Source organism: Squalius cephalus, assembly GCF_949319135.1.
Source record: "Squalius cephalus genome assembly, chromosome: 10".
Classification (NCBI taxonomy): Eukaryota; Metazoa; Chordata; class Actinopteri; order Cypriniformes; family Leuciscidae; genus Squalius; species Squalius cephalus.
Genome location: NC_137131.1, coordinates 33,945,191 through 33,970,253, shown reverse-complemented (window position 1 = coordinate 33,970,253; position 25,063 = coordinate 33,945,191). Strand labels below are relative to the sequence as shown.

Here is a 25,063-nt window from a genome sequence, read left to right as displayed (position 1 = left end):
TGACATGGCAATGCTAGACAGATAGCCTACTTTGTTTGCACAGTCCTACCGTGATTTTGCGCGCTGACCCTGGTCGACGAGAACCCGCATGAGAGATGTGACGCAGGACGTAACCCCGCCCCCCGGGCGAGAATCCCCAAAATTTATGAATCCCGCTGTTTATGAGGCTTTGTTACAAGAACTGTAGCGCAAGCACCAATGTCATGGATTTGATTCTCAGGTAAATACATGAACTGATAAAAATATAAACCTTGAATTCACTGCTAGTTGCTTTGAGTAAAATCATCTGCCAAGTGTAATATTTAACACACGTTCATAAATGTTTGTCTTGGCCAGTTTAGATTAAGTTTGCTGTTTTTTATCTCTATGATATGCAAATGAACAAAACAGGGAAAAACAACTTCAGACTCATTGTGAGGTCAGACCCTGCCATTCAGTCCTCTTCCAGTTTCCAAATCAACCTGGCGCACTGCCTTTAGTCAGGACAGGAAGTGGGTGGAAATGGACTTCCTGTCAGGATGTGGCGCGTGAGAGCGCAGCACGGAGTACAGTCAAACGCTGCGTTCTCACCCAGACTACAGCACCTGTGCTTCCTCTACGCTCCACACACAGGAGGTCCGACTGAGGCCCTCCAGACCCCTCTCAGAATTGTTTCCTCTTTTACACACAGTGCTGACTGATGTTCTCCTGACTATACTTTGATGCTTTGTGTCCAACTCAAATTTGTTTTCACATGTCAGAGAATGTCTGTATGTTCTGTCGTTTTAGATGTATTGTCAATAACCATGGCGGTTTCCCTGTGGTATGATCATATTATCACTGTTGTTGAAATTTAGTTTTTCATAAATCAACATCCTTTGTGGATTTGTTGTGCGTTGCAGAGGTTTGGCATTACCGAGATGAAAAACAGAACTTCCTTCAAAGTTTCGATGCTCAGTTGGTGCGAGAGGAGAAGAGATTGGAAGTTGAAGAGGAGCTCAGAGTTCAGGTGGGAGCAGAGCTGTCATCAGGGGGGGGAACCAGGGGCCTGTGATGAAGTGGTCCCAGTAAACACACCTTTAACCTGCCAATAGTATGCAAAGTGGGGCCCTCAGCTTCATAATTTTGTCTCGGACACTCATGAATTCAAATCCTGGTTTGGAGTAAAGAAATCAACACTCTTTCTGCACTACATTTTATGAAAGTCATAACACTCTATGAAAACAAAACCCTTGTGGCTCAATTCATTCCATCACATTTTTTCCCTCCTTCTCCATCTTTGTTTTTATATTTGTCTCAGGTGGACGAGCTGATGAGGCAGGAACTGAAGAACCTTAAACTGGTGGTGGACAGAGACAAGGGAAAGAAAAAGAAAAAAGTCAAGAAAAGTAGTAAAAAGGTGAATGGCAGACATGCATACTTCTTCCTTTGAGATAAGACCTTAAGCACATTTTAAATTCTCTGCATGAGTGACAGTGTACAGATGCTCAGTGCTCCCTGATGTTCCTCAGATTATAGATGGTGACTGGCCTGTAAAACCCTGTAATGTGTCTTTTAGTCTGGATGAATCCAGATCTTGAGATATACTCTCTGTCCTCTGTTTATGCACCTTGTGTGAGGGGCCCTGGGGTCATACAGTGATCTGCCCTCATGACCAGGAATGTGGTCTGGACAGAGAATTAGTAAAGGTGTCCTGCCCTCGTCAGCTTATGTTTTGATAGGGCCCCTGTTCCCCACCTTCTCTACCACACACACGCACACACACACACACACTGGTTTCCATGTTTTATGGTAATCTACTTAGACGCAATGATTTTTTTACTGTACAAACTGTATATTATATCTCCCTACACTAATCCCTCAACCTACCCATCACAGAAAACTTTCTGCATTTTTAGATTTTTTAAAATACTTAATTTAGTATGATTAGTATGATTATCCTTGTGGGATATTTGGTCCCCATAATGTAGGGAATACCAGGTACACACACACACACACGCACACACATGTTGAGTTTCCATGTTTTATGGGGACATTCCATAGGCATAATGAATTTTATAATGTACAAACTGTAAATTCTATCCATGAACCCTTACCCTATAACCTACCCGTCACAGAAAACTTAAAGCATTTTTAATTTTCAAAAAACATCACTTAGTATGATTTATAAGCTGTTTTGGGGACCAAAGAATGTCCCCACAAGGACAAGGATTTCGAATATTGTCACCTTTGTGGGGACATTTTGTCCTGGTAACGTAGAGTATACCTGAACCACATACACACACACACACACACACACACACACACACACACACACACACACACACACGCACACACGCATACACACACACACACAATATATGGTAATATATGACAAGAGGACCAAGACATATGGTAAAGTACATAATGTCTGTAGAGTCATAGACATGTAAATGTATAGTTAAATGTATGTTTTCATGTCAAAGCATATTCTAGAACTATAGAAATCCTGTTTTTGCCACAGAGCAAAAAACAATGGGACTATTTGTTTTGCAGTTGCTGCTATGTTTTTCATAATTGAAACTTTATGTCCAACTTTACTTCTCACAACTGACTTTATTTCACAATATGACTTAAAATTTTGCAACTGGAGCTTTGTTTCTCATGAAACAAAAAAAAAGCTGATCTGAAAGCAGTATTATCAGAGTGTTGATACATCTTGAAGGCAGATTCTTGACATTTATATTTGCAAAGTCAAGACATCCATTGCTATGCCGGCAATATTTAGACAGAATAATATACATATAAAAAGATAGATCTGTTTGTGTATGTATGTGAATATGTGTGTGGCTCTGTTTAACTGTGACCTATAAATATATGGGAATATATAGGAGACCAATCCTTCTCTATATTTCTTGCAATCAGTCACTATTGTGTCTTTTCCAAAACAAGAAGCATAGAAAAAGGCCTCATTGCATGCCTGCACAAGAGCTAGAATTCCTCAACAACATATTTGGCACCCTGCTTGAGTTGCTTTACGCTCAGAGGTTTTGACAGCTAAATCGGTCACAGACGCTGTCTGTCTGATGTGTGTAATTTATACACAAAGATGTTTTTTATCATTAATCATTCTGCAAATGCAGGCACACGCATACCCCATTCAGCTCTTCTGGTGTAAGACTGAATTCCAGCTGTTAATTCATCTAAGTTGGTTTGCACATTGAACTTTGTTGGAATTTTAAAACAGATTCAGTGAATTTTATAACCCATGCAATTTGGGAACATTAAATTGAACATTATGCAACAGGGAGGGTTTGTTTGTTAAATGAATATGCAACGCCCAAGCTGAGCTAATGCTAGCAGGAGTTCATCCTGTCTGTTATATAAATGCAGGAGAAAAGTTTCCTGATCTTAATTTCACCGACTAACATACTCAGACCTGCCAAAAAATGATCCAAGATTCTCCATAAAAATATTTTGGGGAATCACAGTATGTTCTGTCCAAGTTTCTGAGAAAATGAAGTAAGTGGGTTTCTATTACTCACCGAACAAATATTTAGAACATTTGGTAACATATCATTCGTGGAAATTCCTGGTTGCTAGTCCTGCTAGTCTGGTTCATTTGTGGATTGGAAAAGCCCTGAATTACAGCAAGTTCCAAGGTGTCTCTAGTAGGCTGCATAAAAACGGTTGTACTGAGAGTACAGTCTAGATAATCAGGGAAACACACACGTCCAGACCATCACTTGATCCCACACAGTGATTGTTTATGTCAAGTCACTAGAGGTTTTTCAGGATTTCTACATTTTGGATGCAAGCGCATATCCAACACACCTGTTATTAACATGTTACATTGTATGGTCGGAAGATTTAATATACTGATACAGACATGTAGATATGCCTTGGTGTTAAAAGGAAAATAAACTTCCTTTACAGTCTGACACTAATCTAATCACACTTTGATTCATGTTAAGACTTATTTCAATCTAAAAACCAGAAAGGAAAAATATAATATTGGTACTATCTACGACACATACTTTCCTTCCCCTGTCATTCTTGATTCAGAATTATTTTCATGTATTGTTGTCCATAACTAAAAACACATTTTCTTTGCTTTAGAAAAAAAAGAAAGGGCGGAAGGCTGGAAAGAAGAAGAAGAAAGAGAAGGACCTCACAGCTGACAGGTTGGAATAAATAAACTGGTTTAAAATGCAAAGTCTATTTCTCAAGAATACTATAATGTAGTTTAATCATTGCTAAAAGAGCAGATTTGACCCCTGACACTGTTTGCAACTGAGAGCTGTAGGTCATACGTTAAACACCAGTGCACTGTGAGAGTTCTGGAATAGAGGGATTGTGCTTCTGGAAAGTGCTCAAGTGAGTGTCAGGGTTTGGAGCTCAGGGGGTGCCTGGCGAATGTCCATGTGAGCACAAGAATTCATGGCTGGCTCTGAACGCTGTGATGCAATAGAGTTTGCGTCAGATACACAGCATGACTGATCAGTTTGCTCTCTTGTTTGCAATGCTTTTTCTGTTTTTCTCTCTTCCAAACTTTCTTTTTGTCTTCCCTCTAGGACCATAGAATCTCTATATGAGGAGCTTGTTCTGGAAGGCTTCATAATCAGGCCAATGAACGTCACGTTGTCAGATTACATTGGTAAAAACTAAACACCACTGAGATAAATGTCACGTCTTTTTAGTTTTTAACATTCTGTAATGTCTTCTTAACCCCATAATTTGTTTCACTTCCTTAATTCTGCATTAATGCCTAAACATTACACTCAAAAATATATGTTATTATTTTTGAAGATGTACACATTTCAGTTGTATGAAAAATTTCTTTCCAACTGAATTATCTTTAAATGTTGAAAATATTTTAGGTTACACTTTAAATCAATTAAGACATTCTACTAACTATAAGTATCTTTGCAACTACATGTCAACTACCAGTCGTTAGATTATTAGTAGACTGTCTGCTTAATATCTGCTAACACTTAATAACACATAATCTAATAGTCTACTAATACTCTGAGAGTTAGTTGAAATATAGTTGCAAAGTTACTTATAGTTAGTAAAATGTCTAAAGTGGACTATCAAAATAAAGTATAACTTTATATTTAAGATTCCGGAAAAAATATTAAATAAAATTAAAATAAAAAAGTTATTAAATAAAATTAAAGATCACACTTAAAAAAAAAACTTTAAAAAAACTATATTTATATTTTAAAAAGTTAAGCATATTTATTTATTTTTTTAAATACATTTTGGGGGCAATTGTATAATTTATTTAAATTTATGAATTTATTATTTTTTATATTTCACTGTCACTTTTTATTATTATTATTATTATATTTTATTTATTATTATTATTATTATTATTCAGACCTAATAGTTCACTAGATCTTAGTTTGTCACAAGAAGTTCAGCACATCCTGATTTTGTGAGTTAAAGGCAACATTCCTGTCCGAAAATTTAATCCTATCCTATCCCTACCCCTAAATCTAACCCTACCCATAAGTCATCCCTCTAATCAGAGGGAAATGATAGGTGAATACCACTGATGTAGAAGCACCTAACCCTGGCTGTAAGCATGAACTTGACATAAACTGTAAACTTGTCCCTCAAATCTGACTGGTTGATTGGAATGATGTTCCAGGATCAACAAAGATGTTACACTGAACTAACTGGACTTAATTAGTTCAGCTTAATCACATAAAGTACATAGTCCAGTGTCAGAGCTATAGCTTTGATGTGAACATTTAGTGTACATTGATTTTACCTAGAACTCTGTTTTCAGTGGTTTTCATGTGTTGCCATTTGTTACATCTCACAAGCACAAGCATCAAGTTTTCCGAGTTTGAATCAAGTGAATCAGTTTTATGATAAATGCATTGCCCAGGGTTTCAGACTGGGCTTTACTGCTAAAGCGACTTGATCACAGACACATGCACAGTGCTGAATCACACCCCTGTGAACGTGTGCGTGCACCACAATGGATTTTATGACTCATCAATGGTTCAACTGCACAGCATAGCAACCTAATGTTGCTCTAAAATGACACGAAATGTGAAGCCTTAAAATTTCAGTTTCTGTTTAGTTTGTTTTTCGGGAACAGGGTGTGGCATTTAAAGTATAGAAAACCACATTGACTGCTATGTGTCGGAACAACTTTGTTACTCTAACATTGTTCCATGGAAACCAGGAAACCTGGCAAGCAGCCATTAATGTCTGATGTTTGTTATCATATTTAAAGCAGTATGGCATATATTGTTCCCTGTCTCTCTAGGTGAATACAGTTACTTGGGCACAACACTGCGGCAAGCAGATATTGAACCCATGCCATCTCTCTCTGACGTAAGACAGCTCATCGCACTTTATGGCATTCTCCCTTTGGGTGAGTGTAACCAGCTCTGACTAGTCAGACCTAGTCAACTGTGCTTCTCTTTGTTTTAGTCATCATACATCATTCAAAAACACCTGAAAATGTCTGGCATTACTCTGATGATGTCACTATAATGAAGTATGTTCTGCTAAACTGTTAAAATGAGAGTTAAATATTTATTCCTCATCATGCATAAAAAATCTGATACGATTTTTGCATTTCTGGGTCTGTTGGAAGTGAATTAGTGAATGCACAAAAAAATTAAGTTTTAAATGTTACCATGTTATTACTATATCTATCCCTTTTTATTAATTAAAAAATTTAGCAATTATTTTACATCAAATTTACATGACCTACAGAAAAGATCTAAATCATAAATCATTTTACATCATTATAAGAACATATAACCTGAGAATTACCAGTATTAACAAAAATGGTCTAAATTTATGAATCCTGAAACAAAACGTCTCAGGTTACGTATGTAACCCTGGTTCCCTGAGAGGGAACGAGACGCTGCGTCGAGACGCGGTGGGAACGCCCTGCGTGATTGCGTCGTGAAGCACGTGTATAATCAGTCCAATGGAAAGACGAGATGTCATAGTGACGTCACCGACCAGGAAACTATAAGGCAGCCCCGCTGACACAGATCGCGTTAGCTTCTGAAAAAGCCTGAAGCAAGTCGGTCAGGGCATGCAGGAAGTATGGCAAGGCGACGCAGCGTCTCGTTCCCTCTCAGGGAACCAGGGTTACATACGTAACCTGAGACGTTCCCTTTCAAGGGAACTCGAGCTGCGTCGAGACGCGGTGGGAACCCCATACCCACTATGCCATAATGACGATGTGCCTGTTCTGTATGAAGTACCAAGCGCATACTAAGAAGCAAGCAATTTGACCCCAGGAGTGGAGAGGTCCAAGTCATAAAACCTCACAAATGTATGCGGAGAAGACCATCCTGCCGCATTACAAATGTCATGAAGGGAAACTCCCGAAATTAAAGCCGTAGAGGCAGCCATACTCCTCGTAGAATGGGCCCGAACAGTCAAAGGTGAAGGCTGTCCGGCCGCTTCATATGCAAGTGAGATCGCCTCAACTATCCACTTGCTCATTATCTGTTTAGATGCAGGGCACCCTCTCTTAGGTGCACCAAAGCAGACAAATAATTGTTCCGATTTACGCCACAGGGCAGCTCTGTGGACGTAAGCATCCAACGCCCGCACAGGGCACAACAGATTAAGGTTTTCCTGGTCTGGGGTATTAAATGGTGGAGGATAAAAGGCCTGCAGCACTATTGGGCCCCCAACATTAGTAGGGACCTTAGGTATGTAACCTAGTCTAGGGTGAAGAAATGCCTTCACCATACCAGGTGCAAATTCCAGACATGATGGAGCCACCGACAAAGCTTGTAAATCTCCAATTCTCTTGATAGACGAAATAGCAAGAAGAAATAAAGTTTTTAGAGTGAGGAACTTTTCTGAAACCTCTTCGATGGGTTCGAAGGGAGCCAAGGCCAGACCCTCAAGTACAATGGCCAAATCCCATGCCGGTGCTCTAGAGTGCAATGCAGGTCTCAACCTCAAAGTGCCACGGAGAAAACGAATAATTAGAGGATCTCTCCCAACTGAAGTGCCCGCCAGAGGGGTGTGATAAGCAGATATAGCAGCAACATACACCTTTAAGGTGGAAGGAGATAATCCAGCAGAGAAACGGTCTTGTAGAAATTCGAGAACTGTACCAACAGGGCAGTTAACAGGATTCAAATTACGATTTCCACACCAGGTAGAAAATAATTTCCATTTCAAAGCATAAAGTTTCCTCGTGGAGGGAGCTCTGGATTGAAGGATGGTCTCAACGACCTCAGTCGAGAGACCGGATTCTATGAGCTGGGCCCCCTCAGAGGCCAAGCCCACAACTTCCATAACTCTGGGTGAGGGTGAAATATCGTGCCCCTTGCTTGGGACAGCAAGTCCCTCCTGACGGGAATCTCCATCGGAGAGCCGTCCAGAAGAGATACTAGGTCCGAGAACCAGACTCGTGTCGGCCAGTACGGGGCTATTAACAGTAGATGAGCCCCTTCCCGGCGAACCCTCTCCAGAACTCCCGGGAGCATCGATACGGGGGGAAATCCGTACAGGTGTAGCCTCGGCCACACCTGCACCATTGCATCCAGTCCGAGAGGAGCTGGATGTGTGAGAGAGAACCAAAGCGGACAATGGGTTGAATCTGATGATGCGAAAAGGTCTACTCGAGCTCGACCATATTTCTTCCATAGGAGCTCCACCACCTCGGGGTGAAGCCTCCACTCCCCGGGCCTCAGCCCCTGCCTTGACAGGATATCTGCTCCTACATTCAGATGCCCTGGAATATATACTGCCCTCAGTGACAGTAATTTCCCCTGGGCCCATAGGAGGATCTGATGAGCCAGATTGCATAATAGTCGAGACCTCAGACCCCCCTGATGGTTGATGTACGAAACCACCGATGTGTTGTCCGTGCGGACCAACACGTGATGGCCTCTCAGGTCTGGCAGGAAGTATTTGAGAGCATGAAATACGGCCATCATTTCTAACCGATTTATGTGCCAAGACAGTTGATGGTCCTGCCAAAGACCTGACACCGAGCGACCGCTCATGACTGCGCCCCACCCCGTGAGGGAAGCGTCTGTCGAAAGCGTTACGCGTCGACAAGAAGCCCCCAACACTGGGCCCTGGGCGAGGAACCAAGGTTTCTTCCACATGACCAAAGCACGAAGGCAACGCCGCGTGACCTTGATCATGCGAAACGGATTTCCCCTCGGAGAAAACCCCTTGGTCCTGAGCCACCACTGCAGAGGTCTCATGTACAGAAGGCCAAAAGTAATTACGTTGGACGCCGCTGCCATAAGCCCCAACAGTTTCTGAAACTGTTTTACAGTGAGTGACTGGCCTAGTTTTATTCCTCTTACGGCTGTGAGAATCGCTGATATACGTGCAGGAGACAGACGTGCCTGCATTGTTGTTGAATCCCAAATTACGCCTAGAAAAGTGGTCCTCTGAGCTGGGAGGAGCACACTCTTTTTGGCGTTGAGCCGCAACCCCAACTTCTCTATATGAGACAGAACGACACCTCGATGCCGAACTGCCATCTGCTCTGACTGAGCTAGAATCAACCAATCGTCTATATAGTTTAATATGCGAATGCCCTGGAGTCTTAGAGGAGCCAAAGCTGCATCCACACATTTTGTAAAGGTGCGGGGTGATAGACCTAGGCCGAAGGGAAGAACCCGATACTGGTATGCTTCGCCCCCGAAAGCAAACCTCAGGAACTTCCTGTGATGAGGATGAATAGATACATGGAAGTATGCGTCCTTCAAGTCTATTGTGACAAACCAGTCCTCGGACTGAATCTGAGATACAATCTGTTTGAGTGTAAGCATCTTGAACTTGAGTTTCTGAACTCTGCGGTTTAACTGCCGCAGATCTAGAATAGGACGCAACCCCCCATCCTTCTTTGGAACAATGAAATAACGGCTGTAAAACCCTGACTCTCTGCTGGGAGGAGAAACCCTTTCTATAGCTCCTTTTCGAAGAAGCGTCAGTACTTCCTGCTCCATAACCAGAGCCTGCTCGGAGTCCACCACTGTGGGCAGAACTCCTTGAAATCTGGGCGGACGAGAACCGAACTGAATTCTGTAACCCTTTTCCACTATATGCAGGACCCATTGAGAAATATTTGGTAGAAGTTTCCACGCTACCAGAAATTCTGCTAAGGGAACCAGTCTCTCGAGACTGGTCTCTGGATTTAGTTGAACAGACATTTCGGTGCCCTGAAGCGGCGAACCGGCAGGGAACAACCGAACTGACCGTTTTACGACCCTCCTCGGAGGATCGTACGGGGACGCTGACACATCGGTGCCCTGAAACGGCGAACCGGCAGGGAACAACCGATGTGGCAGCGCTGCGACTCTCCTCAGAGAGCCGCCCCCCAGCGGGCGCAGAGGAGGAACGATCCCTCGAAACCGTCCCTCCCCTGAGGGGACCACCCTCAACATTTTGACACCACTGGCGTCAGGACTTCTTCTTGTCCCAAGCCTTCCTAGAGAGGACAGTCCTCAGATCTTGTCTACCTCTAACTGGCTTAAACTGCGCCCGCCCCCTGGACTCCCCAGACTGAGGAGGAACCCGAGAGGCGACGCTCTGTTTTTGTTGCACTCTGTGCTGTGCGGAGCTCGTAGACGGCCGAGACTGCTCGGATTTAACATTACGCCCAGCAGTCTCTGGGACACTGGATCGGCGAGGAAGAAACCTCTGAAATGCCGCCGCCTGTTTCTTTGACTCAGTGAATCTGTCAACAACACAATTTATAGCATCGCCGAACAGACTTGAAGGCGAAAGCGGGGCATCCAGAAGAACAGATCTATCTTTATCCTTTATATCAGATAAATTTAACCATAAATGACGCTCCGTGACCACCAGGGCTGCCATAGAACGGCCCACAGATTTTGCCGTCTCCTTGGTGGCCCGGAGAGATAGATCTGTCGCCCGACGCAATTCTCGAATTGCGTCAGCACTAACTTCCTCACAATCATCCATGTCCCTCAGCAGGTCAGCCTGATATGCTTGCAAAATCGACATAGTGTGTAAACATGCTGCTGCCTGACCTGCTGCCGAATATGCTTTACCCACCATCATTGATGTAGCTTTTAATGGCTTGGTGGGTAACGTCGGGGCTTTCAGTGATGACGATGACTCGGGGGAAAGATGGCTCGCAAGCGTCTCTTCCGCCGGAGGCATCGTCAAATAACCATAGTGTGAAATATCTTTAATATTACTATAGTTGTGTGTTTGTGGATTGTGCACTCTGAAAGACGCCGGTTTAATCCATGATCTAGACACCTCAGTGTGAAGATCAGGAAAAAACGGCAGTTCCCGACGAGGAGGTCGTGATTTTGATGGCAAAAAACGTTCATCTAAAAGACTTTTATTAGACACAGTTTCAATATCATCAGATGGCCATTCAATATTTAACTTGGCAACAGCACGAGTTAAAACCTCCATAAGCTCCTCATCCCCAGAAATACGAGCTGGCGAACACTCATCAATATTTTGCTCAACACTGACGACATCCAGTTCCTCAGAACTGGATAGTCGCAACATTGGTGCTTCAGTCTGGGAAGGAGAAGCCGCAGCGCGGGCTCCTTCCTGGGCTGAAGCACCGGATTCAGCAGGTAAGGGTTGAGAAAGGGCGGAGCCCGTCTCAAGCCCCGCTACTAAATCCATATGCGAACCCCAAGATGAAAGCCTCCGCTGTGCCTCGGCAGCAGCGGGACCCGCACCTCGGGGAACGCGAACCGAACCGTCCTCCTCAAAGAACGCCCGGCGAGAGCGGAGCGTCCGCAAGGACAGCTTTACACAATGCTCACAGTCAGATCCCTCGAAAACTGACTGGGCATGCTCCACTCCCAAACAAAAAACACAAAGCAGATGTGTGTCCCCACCCGTGATGTAACGAGGGCAAGGAACAACACAACGCCTGTATTCTTGCTTATTCGCCATAATAGATATATATATATTGAGCTTGACAGACAACAATAAATATGACAGGGACAGATATACAGAGAGCGCTTGCTGAAGGCACAGAAGCTAACGCGATCTGTGTCAGCGGGGCTGCCTTATAGTTTCCTGGTCGGTGACGTCACTATGACATCTCGTCTTTCCATTGGACTGATTATACACGTGCTTCACGACGCAATCACGCAGGGCGTTCCCACCGCGTCTCGACGCAGCTCGAGTTCCCTTGAAAGGGAACATCAATTTATAAAATAACACACAAAAAAATATATCACACTTTTACTTTCCAATGAAAAAGAAGATAATTTGTTCATGCTGCAGTGGTTCATCAATAGGTGTGTGCATATTCATGTTTATCAACAAAATTTTGTCCCAATACTGTGTTTGAGATATAGGAAATAGGATAAATATATTTTACAAAATAATTTTGAGACATATAACTCATAGATGTTTTTAAAAAATAGTCTCTATAACATCATGTATATAGCCTTAGTTAATATCCATGTCAAAAAGTGTTTATATCTCATGTAAAAAAAAAATAATAATAATAATAATTTACATGTATTTTGATAGTCCTGGCTCATCTGCAAAGTTTGGTTCCTGTACAAAAAAATATGCATTTATTTTTATTTTCTATGTATCTCTTCTGGGTCAAAACAGACCCAAATGCATTATGAAGCTCCAAACAACTTGAAGCTACGAACAAATTTTTGCGAATAAAAACACCACCATTGCGCTCAATAGCCTCTACGGAATTTTATAGTGGCTCACATCAATTTTTCAGGAGCAGCACTATTAGATCCATGCGCACATTTGTGTGTGTGTGTGTGTGTGTGTGTGTGTGTGTGTGTGTGTGTGTGTGTGTGTGTGTGTGTGTGTGTGTGTTAGTGTAGGTAATAGAATGCACCCTGTCTGCCCTTCTGAACTGTACTTGACCCTACTAAGCAGCTCATGGTCTTTTGTAACTTTCTCTGGAGCGAACGCTTCACTGCCTAGCAAGGCCCGGTGTCCCGTATCACAGTATCAACACCAACATTCACTCTATACACTCACTTCTCATTTAATAACCCAGCCATGGGCTCAATGGGATCAGCACAGGGATCAGGCCAGATCATACACATGCTGCCCTGGTGGGCTGTAACCTTAACAACTCTTTGCAGGGAGAGTTAGATTGTCCCTCAGTGATTCGTGGCCCTAGGCAGAAAAGGGTTACCACATAAACAGAGCTCAGTGCTAAAACAAAGACACCTCAGTCAGCAGCAGCAAAAACACACAAAGGAGTCAGGACGTCTACATCCCTAAAGATCTCTGTGGTATGAGAGTGTGTGATGTCTCTCCAGAGGTCTGTCATCACGACATTCCCAGAAGAGTGTAACACTGCAAGTGCAAATCAAAACTAGATTGCTCCCAATACAATCAACTTTCAAAGTCAAAGACTGTGCCTCATCAAACTTAGCAGTATTTTGACACAAATTCATTCTGAATCAATTTAATGGTAAACTTTCAGTGTTTGATTTTAAGGACTTTTTTATTGTCCTTGAAGCAAAACAAGTTGAGAACTACTGATCTATAGATCAAATAAACAAACCAGCATAAGCCAAATATTGCACCTGATGAAGACCTGATGGTCGAAACATTGTGCTTTTAATAAATTTATCTTGAGTAGCATGCAGTGTGCGGTCTTCACTTTTCTTTTTTTGTTTATGTTTCTCTGTGTTCTCACTGCAGAGATCAAGTTTTGTTAGATCTACACCACTAGATTAGATTTTCTTGCATTTCTGTTATTTTCTTCCTTGAGTTCTTACCTACCCATCCCTAGAAATAAAATCACTCCCACCATAATCATAATCACTGTTTTTGATGATTGCCCCTCTTTAAAAGTGATTAATGCTGCCCTGGCCTGAGGTATGTTTCTCTGTGTTCTCACTGCAGAGATCAAGTTTTGTTAGATCTACCCCAATAGATTAGATTTTCTTGCATTTCTGTTATTTTCTTTCTTGAGTTCTTACCTACCCATCCCTAGAAATATAATCACTCCCACCATTTTACAGGGCGGACTAGTGTAAATCTGATTTGAACATCAAAGCCAGCAGCTGTTAACTGGGACAGTGTGAAATTCATGAACTATGAACCATGGTTAGTACCACTACCTTGTAAGTGGTTGCAGAAAAGCACAAGTTTCTCACAGTGTTCCTCATTGTGCTTTTCTGTAAACCATTTTATACTTGATAAACATTGCAGATATTCTGTGGTAAAGTGAACTTCCTCCATAACACAATGGCCCTTTTAACAGAGCTGTTGGGTGAGATTAGAGTGTAATTAAATTTTGGATAATCAAGTTTAAACCGTGGGGCTAGTGAAGTGTACACGCAGATACACATTCATTCACGCATAAACATACACAGGCTGTGCTCCAATCCGCTTGCTTACAGTGCGCAATAAAAGTATGCACTTCGCTGGTGATGGTAAAGTACATACTTTTGATTGTGTAGCACTGGGTGGGAAATTTTGTCTGCTAATAACCTATGAAACCTTTTCTATGTGACACAAGTGGGCTTCCTCAAGGGGGTGCTTACATCTCTCCATTGAACCACATGCAAAACTCAAAACTACTCTTTTTTTCTACAAAAAATACTTTTTTTTACTCAAACCATTTTTACAGTAATTTGGTTCATATGATTAAATACAATGATTCATACCCAAGATACATTTAGAATAAAATTTCTATAAATATTCACAAACAACTGTGATCCAACCTTACTATCCAGTTGAGGCCTGTTTGTGCTAATCTGGTGCTTATGGGACGTTTATCTTGAAAGTCGGATTTTGGAGCTGTGAATGAAATCACACCCGAGTGTACACAAGTCGGAAAACCAAGATGGATGCGTCCAGCAAACCTTTGTTGTGCATTAAAAAGCAACATTTTGCACAAATAATGTCCACAGATAGAGGTTGGCAAGTAATGTTTGTATTGAGACAGAAGTGCTAATAAACAATATATTAATTTCACCACTGTTGAGGTGCTGAGCAGCCATTTTGGATACTCAAGTCAGGGTTGTGAGCGTTACTCCGAGTTTCCAAGTTGGAACATTCCAGTTAAAACTTCCTACTGGGAATTTCTGACTTCTGAGTACAAATGGAACACATGGTAAAATTATTCATGTGCTGTATCCTGATAGTAGTAAGCTAATTGAATTACCTTAAAATAAATTATTTCTTAAGTTTGAGGTTTAAATACAAAATGCAGCAGCAGCTTTGGCCTTGGACTCTTGACACATTTCAACTAGAAAAAAGTAAAACATCACAAACTCATCCTTTTCCAATGTGCAAGTGATTGTGGGTAATAGCACAAAAAGCATGCACACTCTGAAAAATAAAAAAATTGACACAAAAAAAATATACCATGCTGGCACTTAGGATAGGATTTCAGCCTACTATGATTTCTGACACTTTAATTCTTGTATATTATTTAGGATAATATTTGAATTAGGATGTAGCCTATGCCCTACTCATACAAACACATCTAGCACAATGTGATTTTTCTATTTATATCGCCCCCTGCTGCTTATAGTCCTTAAAGTGTAAAGGTTGGTTTATACTTGTAAAGTTATCACTGAGATGACAAAGAGAGCTGGAAATGTATGAAAAATGCCCACACATACCAAATATGAGTCTGTTTCACTGCAGTTCTTTCTATGCTCTCAATGTCTGCCTTTTTTTAATCTAAAACTGGGTTACACATACTTTATTTTCACTTCAAGGAACACTTTCAGCGAGAATTCTGACATCATTTACATCATGTCATTTCAAACCCATATGAATTCTTCCGTAGAACACAAGAGAATTTTGAAGAATTGTGACCCTGGACAATTTTTTTTTTTATTGAGATGTATACATCACCTATTGATGTATAGTTTGTCAGTATAGGACAATATTTGGCCGAGATACAACTATTTGAAAATCTGGAATCTGAGGGTGCTAAAAAATCTAAACATTGAGAAAATCGCTTTTAAAGTTGTCCATTTATGTTCGCTATTGTGCTGCATTCACTCACAAAAATAAGTGTTTTATATATTTACGGTAGGACATTTTCAAAATATCTTCATGGAACATGATCTTTACAATGTGTAAAGAATGTTTACAATATCCTAATGATTTTTGGCATAAAAGAAAAATCGATAATTTTGACCAATGCAATGTATTGTTGGCTATTGCCACAAATATACCCATGCAACTTGTGACTGGTTTTGTGATCCAGGGTCACAATTGTCCTGCTCTATGTTATAACAATAAATAGGGACCAACGGTGCGTTCAAAATCACATACTGTCTGTGTAGGTACTGCATTTGAATTACTTTGCCAACATTAAAGTACATTCTATGAAAATGTGTAGTATGAATGAAGTTCAGATGTACTACATCCGCTATGTTGTTACTGTCACGTGACCTACCAGCGTTACCACTTCCATTCACAAATCCTCTCCTGTGGCCTCATGGGATAGTAAATTGTCCATTGAATGCGCACCAGAATCTCGGTCGGAGTAGTAGGACATGCAGGTACTTTTCACCTACTGTTTTTCGAGTACTATGTATTCGGACATACTACTCTGTTGGCATACTTTTTTTGGATACTATATAGTAGGGAAATATTTAATTTCAGATGCAGCATAAGACTTTTAAGCTTCAAAAAGGATACTTAAACACCATGAAAGTATGTTAATATCCAACTGCGCTGTATTTAAAGCATTTATAATATTATTATGACCGCCGCTAGCGTAGCTAGCGAAAGCGGTCATATAGGGATTGTCAAAGTTTTTTTTGTTTTTTTTTCCCGTCATCTACTGAATTTTTCGTTAACGATACCAGGGACACCGAAACACCGGGGAACATGAAATTTGGTGGGCATGTAGCCCCACTAGACTTTTACGGAAAAATTTCGTTTGGTCCCCGGGGGCCACTCCCCCCCCCCCCCCCCCACGCTGGGCCCCCCCAAACCCAAAAAATGCAGTTTTTCCTAAATAACTACCTGAACCGTGGCACCGAGGATGAAGAAATTTTTATGGTAACCTATGGTTGCCCACATCAACCTAACCCATAATCACTCATTTGTGATTTGCGCCCCTCCCATAAAAAATGAAAATGCAATATTATTCTGCTTTAATCGCCCCTATCTTCAGTTGAGATGTGCAGAACTGCACCATATTTCATGTGTATGATTAACTTGACATCCTCTGGGGGTATGCTAAGTTTCGTAGAATTTCATCCATGGGGGGGTATAAAATAAATTCATTTATGTGCACATTTAGTGACTGTACACTCATCGGCCTGTAGATGGTGCTGTTGAGCGAAGGGTTGCTGGTTTAGGATGATACTGTCACACACACACATGCAGGAATACAAACAAACGCAAGCATGCACACACACTGACATCCACACGCACAGACACACACACACAAACACACACGCGCACACACATGTACGCACGCATACATACACGCACAGACACACACACAGACACAGACACACACATACACAAACACACACACATACAGTACACACACACACAGACAGACATGCACATACTACTACTTTTTTTAGGTATCAGCCATATACCCGATTTACCAATACCCAATGTGTTATGCTTGGGCAGTATACTAATGAGGTGGGTGGGACATGTTTCATGCCATGTTAGATCACATCCTGAGAGTCTACGCTTTCAGAAAATATATAGTTTATATAGTTGAATCAGTTTTCTCTTCATGGTACAGACCAAAATGTATTATGTGTACACTTTCTTCACCTAAATCCATAAAATCCCATTAATTTCAATGGGACATTTACTTAAGTGTTCTACTAGGTACAGTGGGAATGAGTTTAATTTTGTTAACATTGTTTTTTTTAAAACTCTGGGACCAGGGCTACAAGATAAAACCACTTTTTTGGGGAAAAAATGTTTTTTATTTCAGTAAAACACAACAAACCCATGCCAAAGTCAGATAACTGACTTTTACCATCAACAGGCACCTCAACCGTTTGGTAGAGGTTTGTAGAAATTGAATGGGAGGGTCCTTTGAAAAAAAAATCACAGATTTTTCATACTTAGTATGTATAAGTATATTTTTTGTGGAAAGCCAGTGCAGGCCTGAGCGGCGGTCATATTTTGTACCGCCATGCGGTACATCTAGTTCATATTCATATTATTTACTTGAATATTTACAATAATGTTTTGTGATGAACAAAGAGAAATTTAAGTTATTCATTTCTCCTACAATGAGCATTTTTTTAGTCACTGATTTGAACTTGAGAACTTGTTCATTCTGATTTGTGAATTATTCATTTAGAACAGTTTTGTGAACTGAATCGACTTATTCACTGAAAGAAGCCAACTCAAATGAATGAATCAGACATTGCTACTTTCATGAATTCTCATGAACGCAGTACAGAGAGATGGGTGGATGCCAAGATTTTCAGTGAATAATGACTTAAATATAAAGATATCGAATAAGAACCACAAGTATACTTTTATAGCACTTTTGGGACTCATTGAGAACAGAGACGTGATATTGTGCTGCACCTGTTATGTGTAAGCCTCCCTTCTGGGCAGACATGTTTGTTTGTGTGAATGTGTGTGCGGCCGGACGTTTGTGTGCGCACTGGTAGACGTATATTTGTGTATGCTTCTGTTTGTGTGTCTGTGTGGTCTCACATTCATGCCAGCTCACTGCATCCTGAGCTCTGTCCAGTTGGAACCCTTTTACTACAGCATACATGAGAGGAATCTCACACCACCTGTGGCTTAGCCCCAGAGAGCCATTCAACTATTGTTCTTCTATTACTGAGCACCGGCAGCCAGAGCAATCAAACTTTTCTGACATCTGACTTCCTAATCAAATGAGTATAGAGTTTGCAGGGAGTTCCTCCCTGTCTTTAGATAAAGATGAATGATTGGGTGGGGTGCATTAGTGTTTAAACAGCTGGAGTCAAAGGGGATTTTCCTTCTTTGTTAGAGCAATGTTATATTATAACAAATTATCTGACAATTATCTTGAGATGACTTAAACAGTTACTCTTATTCAACCGATGTATACTGATGGTTATCTGATATACTGCAGTATAAAGTCAGGAAAATGAATGAGGATAAATGAGGACGGCAGAGCAAAGACAAAAGTGTAGGAGGTCAAGATTGATAATAAGAACATAGGGATAGAACACAAAAGATATTATGGCTGCACAATAAATCGAGTTTAAAAAAGTCCACTTACATTATTCTATGTGCTTAAGATGTGTTTTTTTCTTCTTTTTTCTTAATTTTAGTTTTAGCATTACATTATAAGACCATCCATATTTTTACTTTGGTTTGGTTTCTTTAAATAAATAAAAAAGTATATTTGACATTTAAGGTTTAATGCTATAGAAAAGCAATAAAAGTTTTTCAGGAAGATTGTTTTCAGCGTGTTTATTTTGATATAACAATATGGCATGCAGTCGCTTCAAACAATGGCATAAAGCTAATCAAAACATCATTCAATGTAAATTGTGATAATCGCAATTACAATTCAAGGGAATAATCGACAATTATGATTTTTGTCATTATCGTGCAGCGATTCGCTGCTCCCTATATACTCACGGCAAAGTTCTTTTTCTCTTATTCACTTAGGGGTAAAAATAAATATCTCTTTGAAATATCAGTGTCACTTTCAATAAGAATTACAACTTCAATTTCTACTATAAAGCAGCTCTCCAGTGTGTGGCAAGCTGTTTTGAACTCCCGAAACGAATGTTAAACAAACTTTGTTTTGGCCTGATTTTTTTCGAAATGATATCACACCTGTTCTTTCTTTGATTTCGCTTGAAGTATATCGCCTTTAAAAGGAAAACTGACTGCTTCCTCTTCTGGTCTCCATAGGCTCTCAGTGCGTCCATGAGAGAGGGCCCCTGATCCGGGCTGTGCTGCTTACGGGGCCGGCAGGGGTTGGGAAGAAGATGTTGGTCCATGCCTTGTGCAACGAAACTGGTGCGAACTTATTCGACCTCTCCCCTTCAAAACTAGCTGGCAAATATCCAGGCAAAAGCGGACTGCAATTCCTCCTGCACATAGTCTTCAAGGTGAGGAGAATCCATCTGAGCCCTCTCTGAAAATACCTTCTGGGAATACAGAAAGCCAAGATTCTAAGATGGTGAAATGTTGAAATTCCTTGAGCTTCTTTTAGCTTCACATATCACATATAAAAACTGATAGGATCAACATACTTGATTGATTGCTATGCATACTTTAGGTTGCGTCAAGATTTATCGTCAGGATCATCAGTTCGTCAGGCTTTGCGTGATGGTTTTTCTGTTTATGAGAAATATTCTGGCATGACTTCCAAACATAAACACTAATGCAAATGGAAACCTTCCTCCCTGTCTCAATGTGACAACAAAATACTTCTAGAGAGATGTTGTTTACTTGCTGTTTAACATTTCAAGAAGTGTTTAGTACTGTTCATAAATAAACTTGAGTGTTTAACCTAGGAGGCCAAACTGTATCCCCATATCACCTCTTCCCTTTTTTAATGAAGCTTTAGTAATAAATCACAAATAATGGAAAGGTCATATCAATAAAGGGCTATGAAATGTGTGCTGTTGCCCACCAGTATAGTTTATTGTGGCCACATTTGGAGGTTTTACTTGAAGAACTGTTCCTGAGAGCATCTGGCACAGCAGATAAACAAGGCAGGATGAGGCAGGGGGATTCTGAGATTCTGCGCTCAGCATTGTGTTGGATGGTGGTCTTTCAGCACCTCTCCTAATGCATGCTGGGAATAAAACCAGGTGCCAGCATGATTTCCTGCTCACTAAGCCATTTTGAGATGAATCACTCCTCCACTTTCCTGTGCACTGTAACTCTCTTTTACTCAATGCACTCTCTGTTACAAACATTGGAGAAAGCTTTTATTTACAATAATTTAGGGAAGTTAGTTTGTTACTGTTCCCTCTAATCTGTACAACTGCATACATCTGATGTTGCTCCCGTGGAGGCCAAAACAAATCCGACTAAAACAAATCCGCAAATCCAGAAGGTTAACTCAAATATGTGGGAAAAGAGCTAGTGTTTTCTTGAATTACAGCTATTTATCCATTGATTTTCATTATGGAACTGAATCTGAGAAACCGTGTGTGGAAATATGCAGTGCTGATTAATTCGCTATGGACTGCATCATAAAACAGAAGCCGACAGAGATTTCAAGTTCTTAGCGGTTAATAAAGGGAGTTCAAATTTACAGACTGTTTCCAAACTCAAGGCCATGCTTGACTTTTCTCAGGAAACCAAGATTGAGGCAAAAGCATTCTACTGTACTACTATCTTACTAGAGTGTATACAATGCATAGTATGCAGATTTTATGCATGCAGCATAACAGAATGACCTTATAGGCCAGTGGTTCTCAACCGTTTTGATGCCAAAGACCGCCAAATATGATGATCCCCTCGTGAGGGATTCCCCCTTTTAAAATATGAAGGCAGCTAGATATGTGTAAATATTTGATATATATACTGTGTGAAATAAAATAAAATATATAAAAATATAAAATTCGCTAAAATATTATCTAGAAAATATTGATGTGCATCTTCTTTTAGATGTATAAACTGAAAAAGAAACTTTTCACCTTCAATTCATTTTCATTTCATTTAGTTGTATTGCATTTTTTTTTTAAATATGTATTCTTCCAGACCAATTTTACACATTTTTACAGCAACAGAAAAAGAGAATACATAATAATAAAAACACAATATTTCAATATTTTATATGTCTCAAATTTTCCACAGACCCCATAGAACACTCTCAATTGTTAAATTCATCCAGATAGGCTAAATATTTGCTATATATATTTTTGTTTTTGATTTTAGCTACTGTGTAAAAACATTTTTTTTTTTTTTTATGTATTAGTTTTAGTAGTATTTTATAGAATTTCTGTTTAAACAAAATTGTCGTACATGGGGTGTTTGTGCTTAAATGGGCAAATAGTCTGCATGTTTTTGATCAGAAACATAAGGAACATAATTTGTGGGAGTCTGTGGGGTTTACAGAAATTACTGTTAAACATTAGTGAACTGAAGGCATTGTTTGCAGTCAAATAATATTAAAGCATGCACTCACTTCACTAATGTGGTAGCATTTTTTTAAAGGCAGTGTTGATTACCGTCAGTGTTGTTTTTGCTCTGGCCGATAAGTGATTGTTTGTGTGAGCTGATGATTGTTTGGGTTGTTTTACCGTTTGGCTTGCGTTGGAGGAACGTTGTCGTGTTTTGGCAGGTGGCTCGCCAGCTGCAGCCCTCAGTCATTTGGATTGGCGACGCTGAGAAAACATTCTACAAGAAAGTTCCAAAGCTGGAGAAAGAGGTTTGCCGCATGTCACACTTACACTCAGTCATTAGAACACTTACTAAATAAACACAACTTTGAAACATACATACAAGTCTAATACCAGACCATAAACTGTGATATTCTTCTTCATTTGTTTAGCCCTTCATTCACAAAATCCAGTGAATATAAAGTAAAAACCTCTTTTTTAAAGCCATTGTCACTGTGAGGTGGTGGACTCTGCTGTCCTCTTGTGGTTAAAGATGTAGATATACTGTGCTAACATGAAAAGAGTGCTGCTGCATTGATGAAAGTTTATGATTCTTGCATGTTTTGTTCCATTGCGCTTCCAACAACTCTTTCAGCCTCAATTTTAAAAACATTTCTCCTCAAAGTTTGAGTTAGAATAGTTTGCAAGAACGTGATTATAAACACGAGGCTGTGAAAGGGAACTTGTAAGTAGATGAGTTTACCTGTTCGAATGATGACGTTTAATGTCCCGACAACTTCTGTAGTCCCATTTAGCCACTTGTTATTAACAACCGCCATTTCACATATCATTAGGTATTATAGATGTCATAGAATAAAACATGGAAATATCTTAAGCTTGTGTTAACAACAGACCATATTTCAAGCATTTAAAAAAAAAAAAAAAAAAAAAAACATTGACAAGAATTGGGACAATGGAACCAGAAGTGCTAAAATTGTGTACAAAAATGTGTCATCCATGCAGGACTCTATTGTTTCTCCTGTTCAGCTGTTTCTTAATTCTGTTCATTTCTAGATGGAACCCAAAAGACTAAAGAAAAACCTGCCGAAGGTCCTAAAATCTATTAAACCAGAGGACCGTGTGTTAGTGGTGGGAACGACACGCAGACCTTTTGATGCAGACATCAAACCTCTCTGTAAAGTTTACAAGAAGATAATTTTGATCCCTAGACCAGATTATGCTTCAAGATTTAGTAAGTAATCATCTATGTTTGTGTTTAATATAAGTTTCATACTGAAATCGATTTCATTTATCGTTCTTTATAATTACAGTTTGCAATTCTATACATCATGTCTTTTTTTATTATTGTGTATATTAATTTATCTTTTATGTTTAGCTCTGTGGAAGGAGCTGCTCCAAGCAGGTGGTGCTCAGTTGGGCCCTAAGCTGGACCTGAGCTCTCTAGCTAAAGTTACAGATGGTTACACTCAGGGTCACATTCTTCAGGCAATCCAAACTGTCTTAAACTCTCACCGCCTCAACCAGCAGACCAAAAGACCCCTCACTGCTGTGGAGTTCATCCCACCTCTTGCAAGGCTAGACCCGGTCTACAAAGAAGAGGAGGAGGCCTTTAAGGTCAGTTTTTTAGGATGCTTTCTGGAGGGATGCATGTGTTGAACTCAGCTATACATATGTATAATGACTGTAGATTATGTTTGTATTTTCTGCTTTGATAGACGTGGTACAGCCGGACACCTCTGGGCAAAAAAAGGGCACGAGCGGCCAGGGCCAGTGAGGAGGAGGCAGATCTCAAGAAAGGGAAAACAAAAGGAGGAAAATTACAAACAAAAGGGAAGGAGGGGAAGAATAAAAAGAGAACGAAAAAGAAGTGAAAAATACAGTTGCAGTTCATCTTCTGGCCAGCAGAGAGCATCAGTACATCTCCGTATGAAAAGTCTACTTCAGTGTTAAATCCTTTCCATTGTTTCTCAACTAGTACTTTTTTATGGTATTTTTTGTTTGTTTTGCTTTGGAAAAAAATTCTTCTACTAATTTATTCTACTCATTCCACAACCAGTTTGGATTATCTTGGTTTTCATCTGTGTGCTTTCTAAGTATCATGTGTATTTTTGGCTAATTATGATATTTCTTACTTGAATTAGGTATTCCCCATTGGGGAAAAAAAATAGTTTTGTGACTAGTCAGACTAGTAGACACTTTTAGTACTGAGAACATAAAACATTATACCTCTAACAACTGAAGCTTCTCACAATTGATACAATAGCTTGGACACTGTTCAAAACTGTTTAGATTGGATTACCTTCAACTTTATCACTGTGCAGAGAGGAAGTACAAAGATGGGTGTGTTGTTTAATATTTATTTTGCTTTACTTTATAATTTGATGTATTTAAAAGTGATTGTTGAACCTGAATTGAAGCCAGCCAGCCATTAAAGGACAAAACATGAACCTGAAATCTTCTCTCATCAATGTTTCTGAAATGATATGCATTCAGACTCTGATACAGTAGCCCATAAACATGTTTGCAAATTGCACACTTTAATCACACTTAAAAATGTATAAATGTAATTGCATTGGATAACAATATGTGGTATAGAAACCAGGTGCAATTATTTTAGAGAAAAACAGTACAAGCACACTTTGCATGCAAAAAAAAAAAACATTTCAGAAAAGGAAATGTGTTAGGTTTTCATTTATAAAAAAATAGATATCCAGTTTAAAATTAACTGGTTTACACTGTACAACAATCACTCCTTCCGTCATCAACCACTTCTTCACCTGCTGCCTCTGCCGGTCCCATGGCCCGATCAGCGACATACAGCGGTGAGGCGGAGGATTGCAGCGGGTTTATATTGCAATGTAATCTCCATTTCAAAATGCAACCATCTCTTTTCCACAGATCGAGCATGCGTCACTTCTGTGATCTCTCTCCTCTCCGGACGCGCTCTTCAGTGGGCTCAGTCGTTATGACAAGCTAACGCTCCAGTCACAAACTCATTGTCTGCCTTCCTACTTCACTTCAAAGAAGTCTTAAACCACATCCGAAGGCCAAGAAGGCCAAACCACATCCGCTCTCTCAGTTCATGATCAACTTTTTCAACTTTG

At 40.2% G+C, this 25,063-nt stretch overlaps 1 protein-coding gene across 3 annotated transcripts in view; it reads left to right on the top strand.

The window, feature by feature from the left end:
* Nucleotides 1-24,410, top strand: part of drc11 (dynein regulatory complex subunit 11) — a 50,863-nt gene extending 26,453 nt beyond the window's left edge. For all 3 annotated transcript variants that reach the window (XM_079883364.1, XM_079883365.1, XM_079883363.1), the window contains 10 exons: nt 882-988; nt 1,280-1,378; nt 4,078-4,142; nt 4,533-4,615; nt 6,245-6,352; nt 19,792-19,991; nt 22,181-22,267; nt 23,013-23,190; nt 23,335-23,573; nt 23,675-24,410. In XM_079883364.1, coding sequence (XP_079739490.1) covers nt 882-988; nt 1,280-1,378; nt 4,078-4,142; nt 4,533-4,615; nt 6,245-6,352; nt 19,792-19,991; nt 22,181-22,267; nt 23,013-23,190; nt 23,335-23,573; nt 23,675-23,830 — 1,322 coding nt within the window. In that variant the 3' untranslated portion in view covers nt 23,831-24,410. The remainder of the gene's footprint in view (nt 1-881; nt 989-1,279; nt 1,379-4,077; nt 4,143-4,532; nt 4,616-6,244; nt 6,353-19,791; nt 19,992-22,180; nt 22,268-23,012; nt 23,191-23,334; nt 23,574-23,674) is intronic.
* The last annotated feature ends 653 nt before the right edge of the window (nt 24,411-25,063 follow it).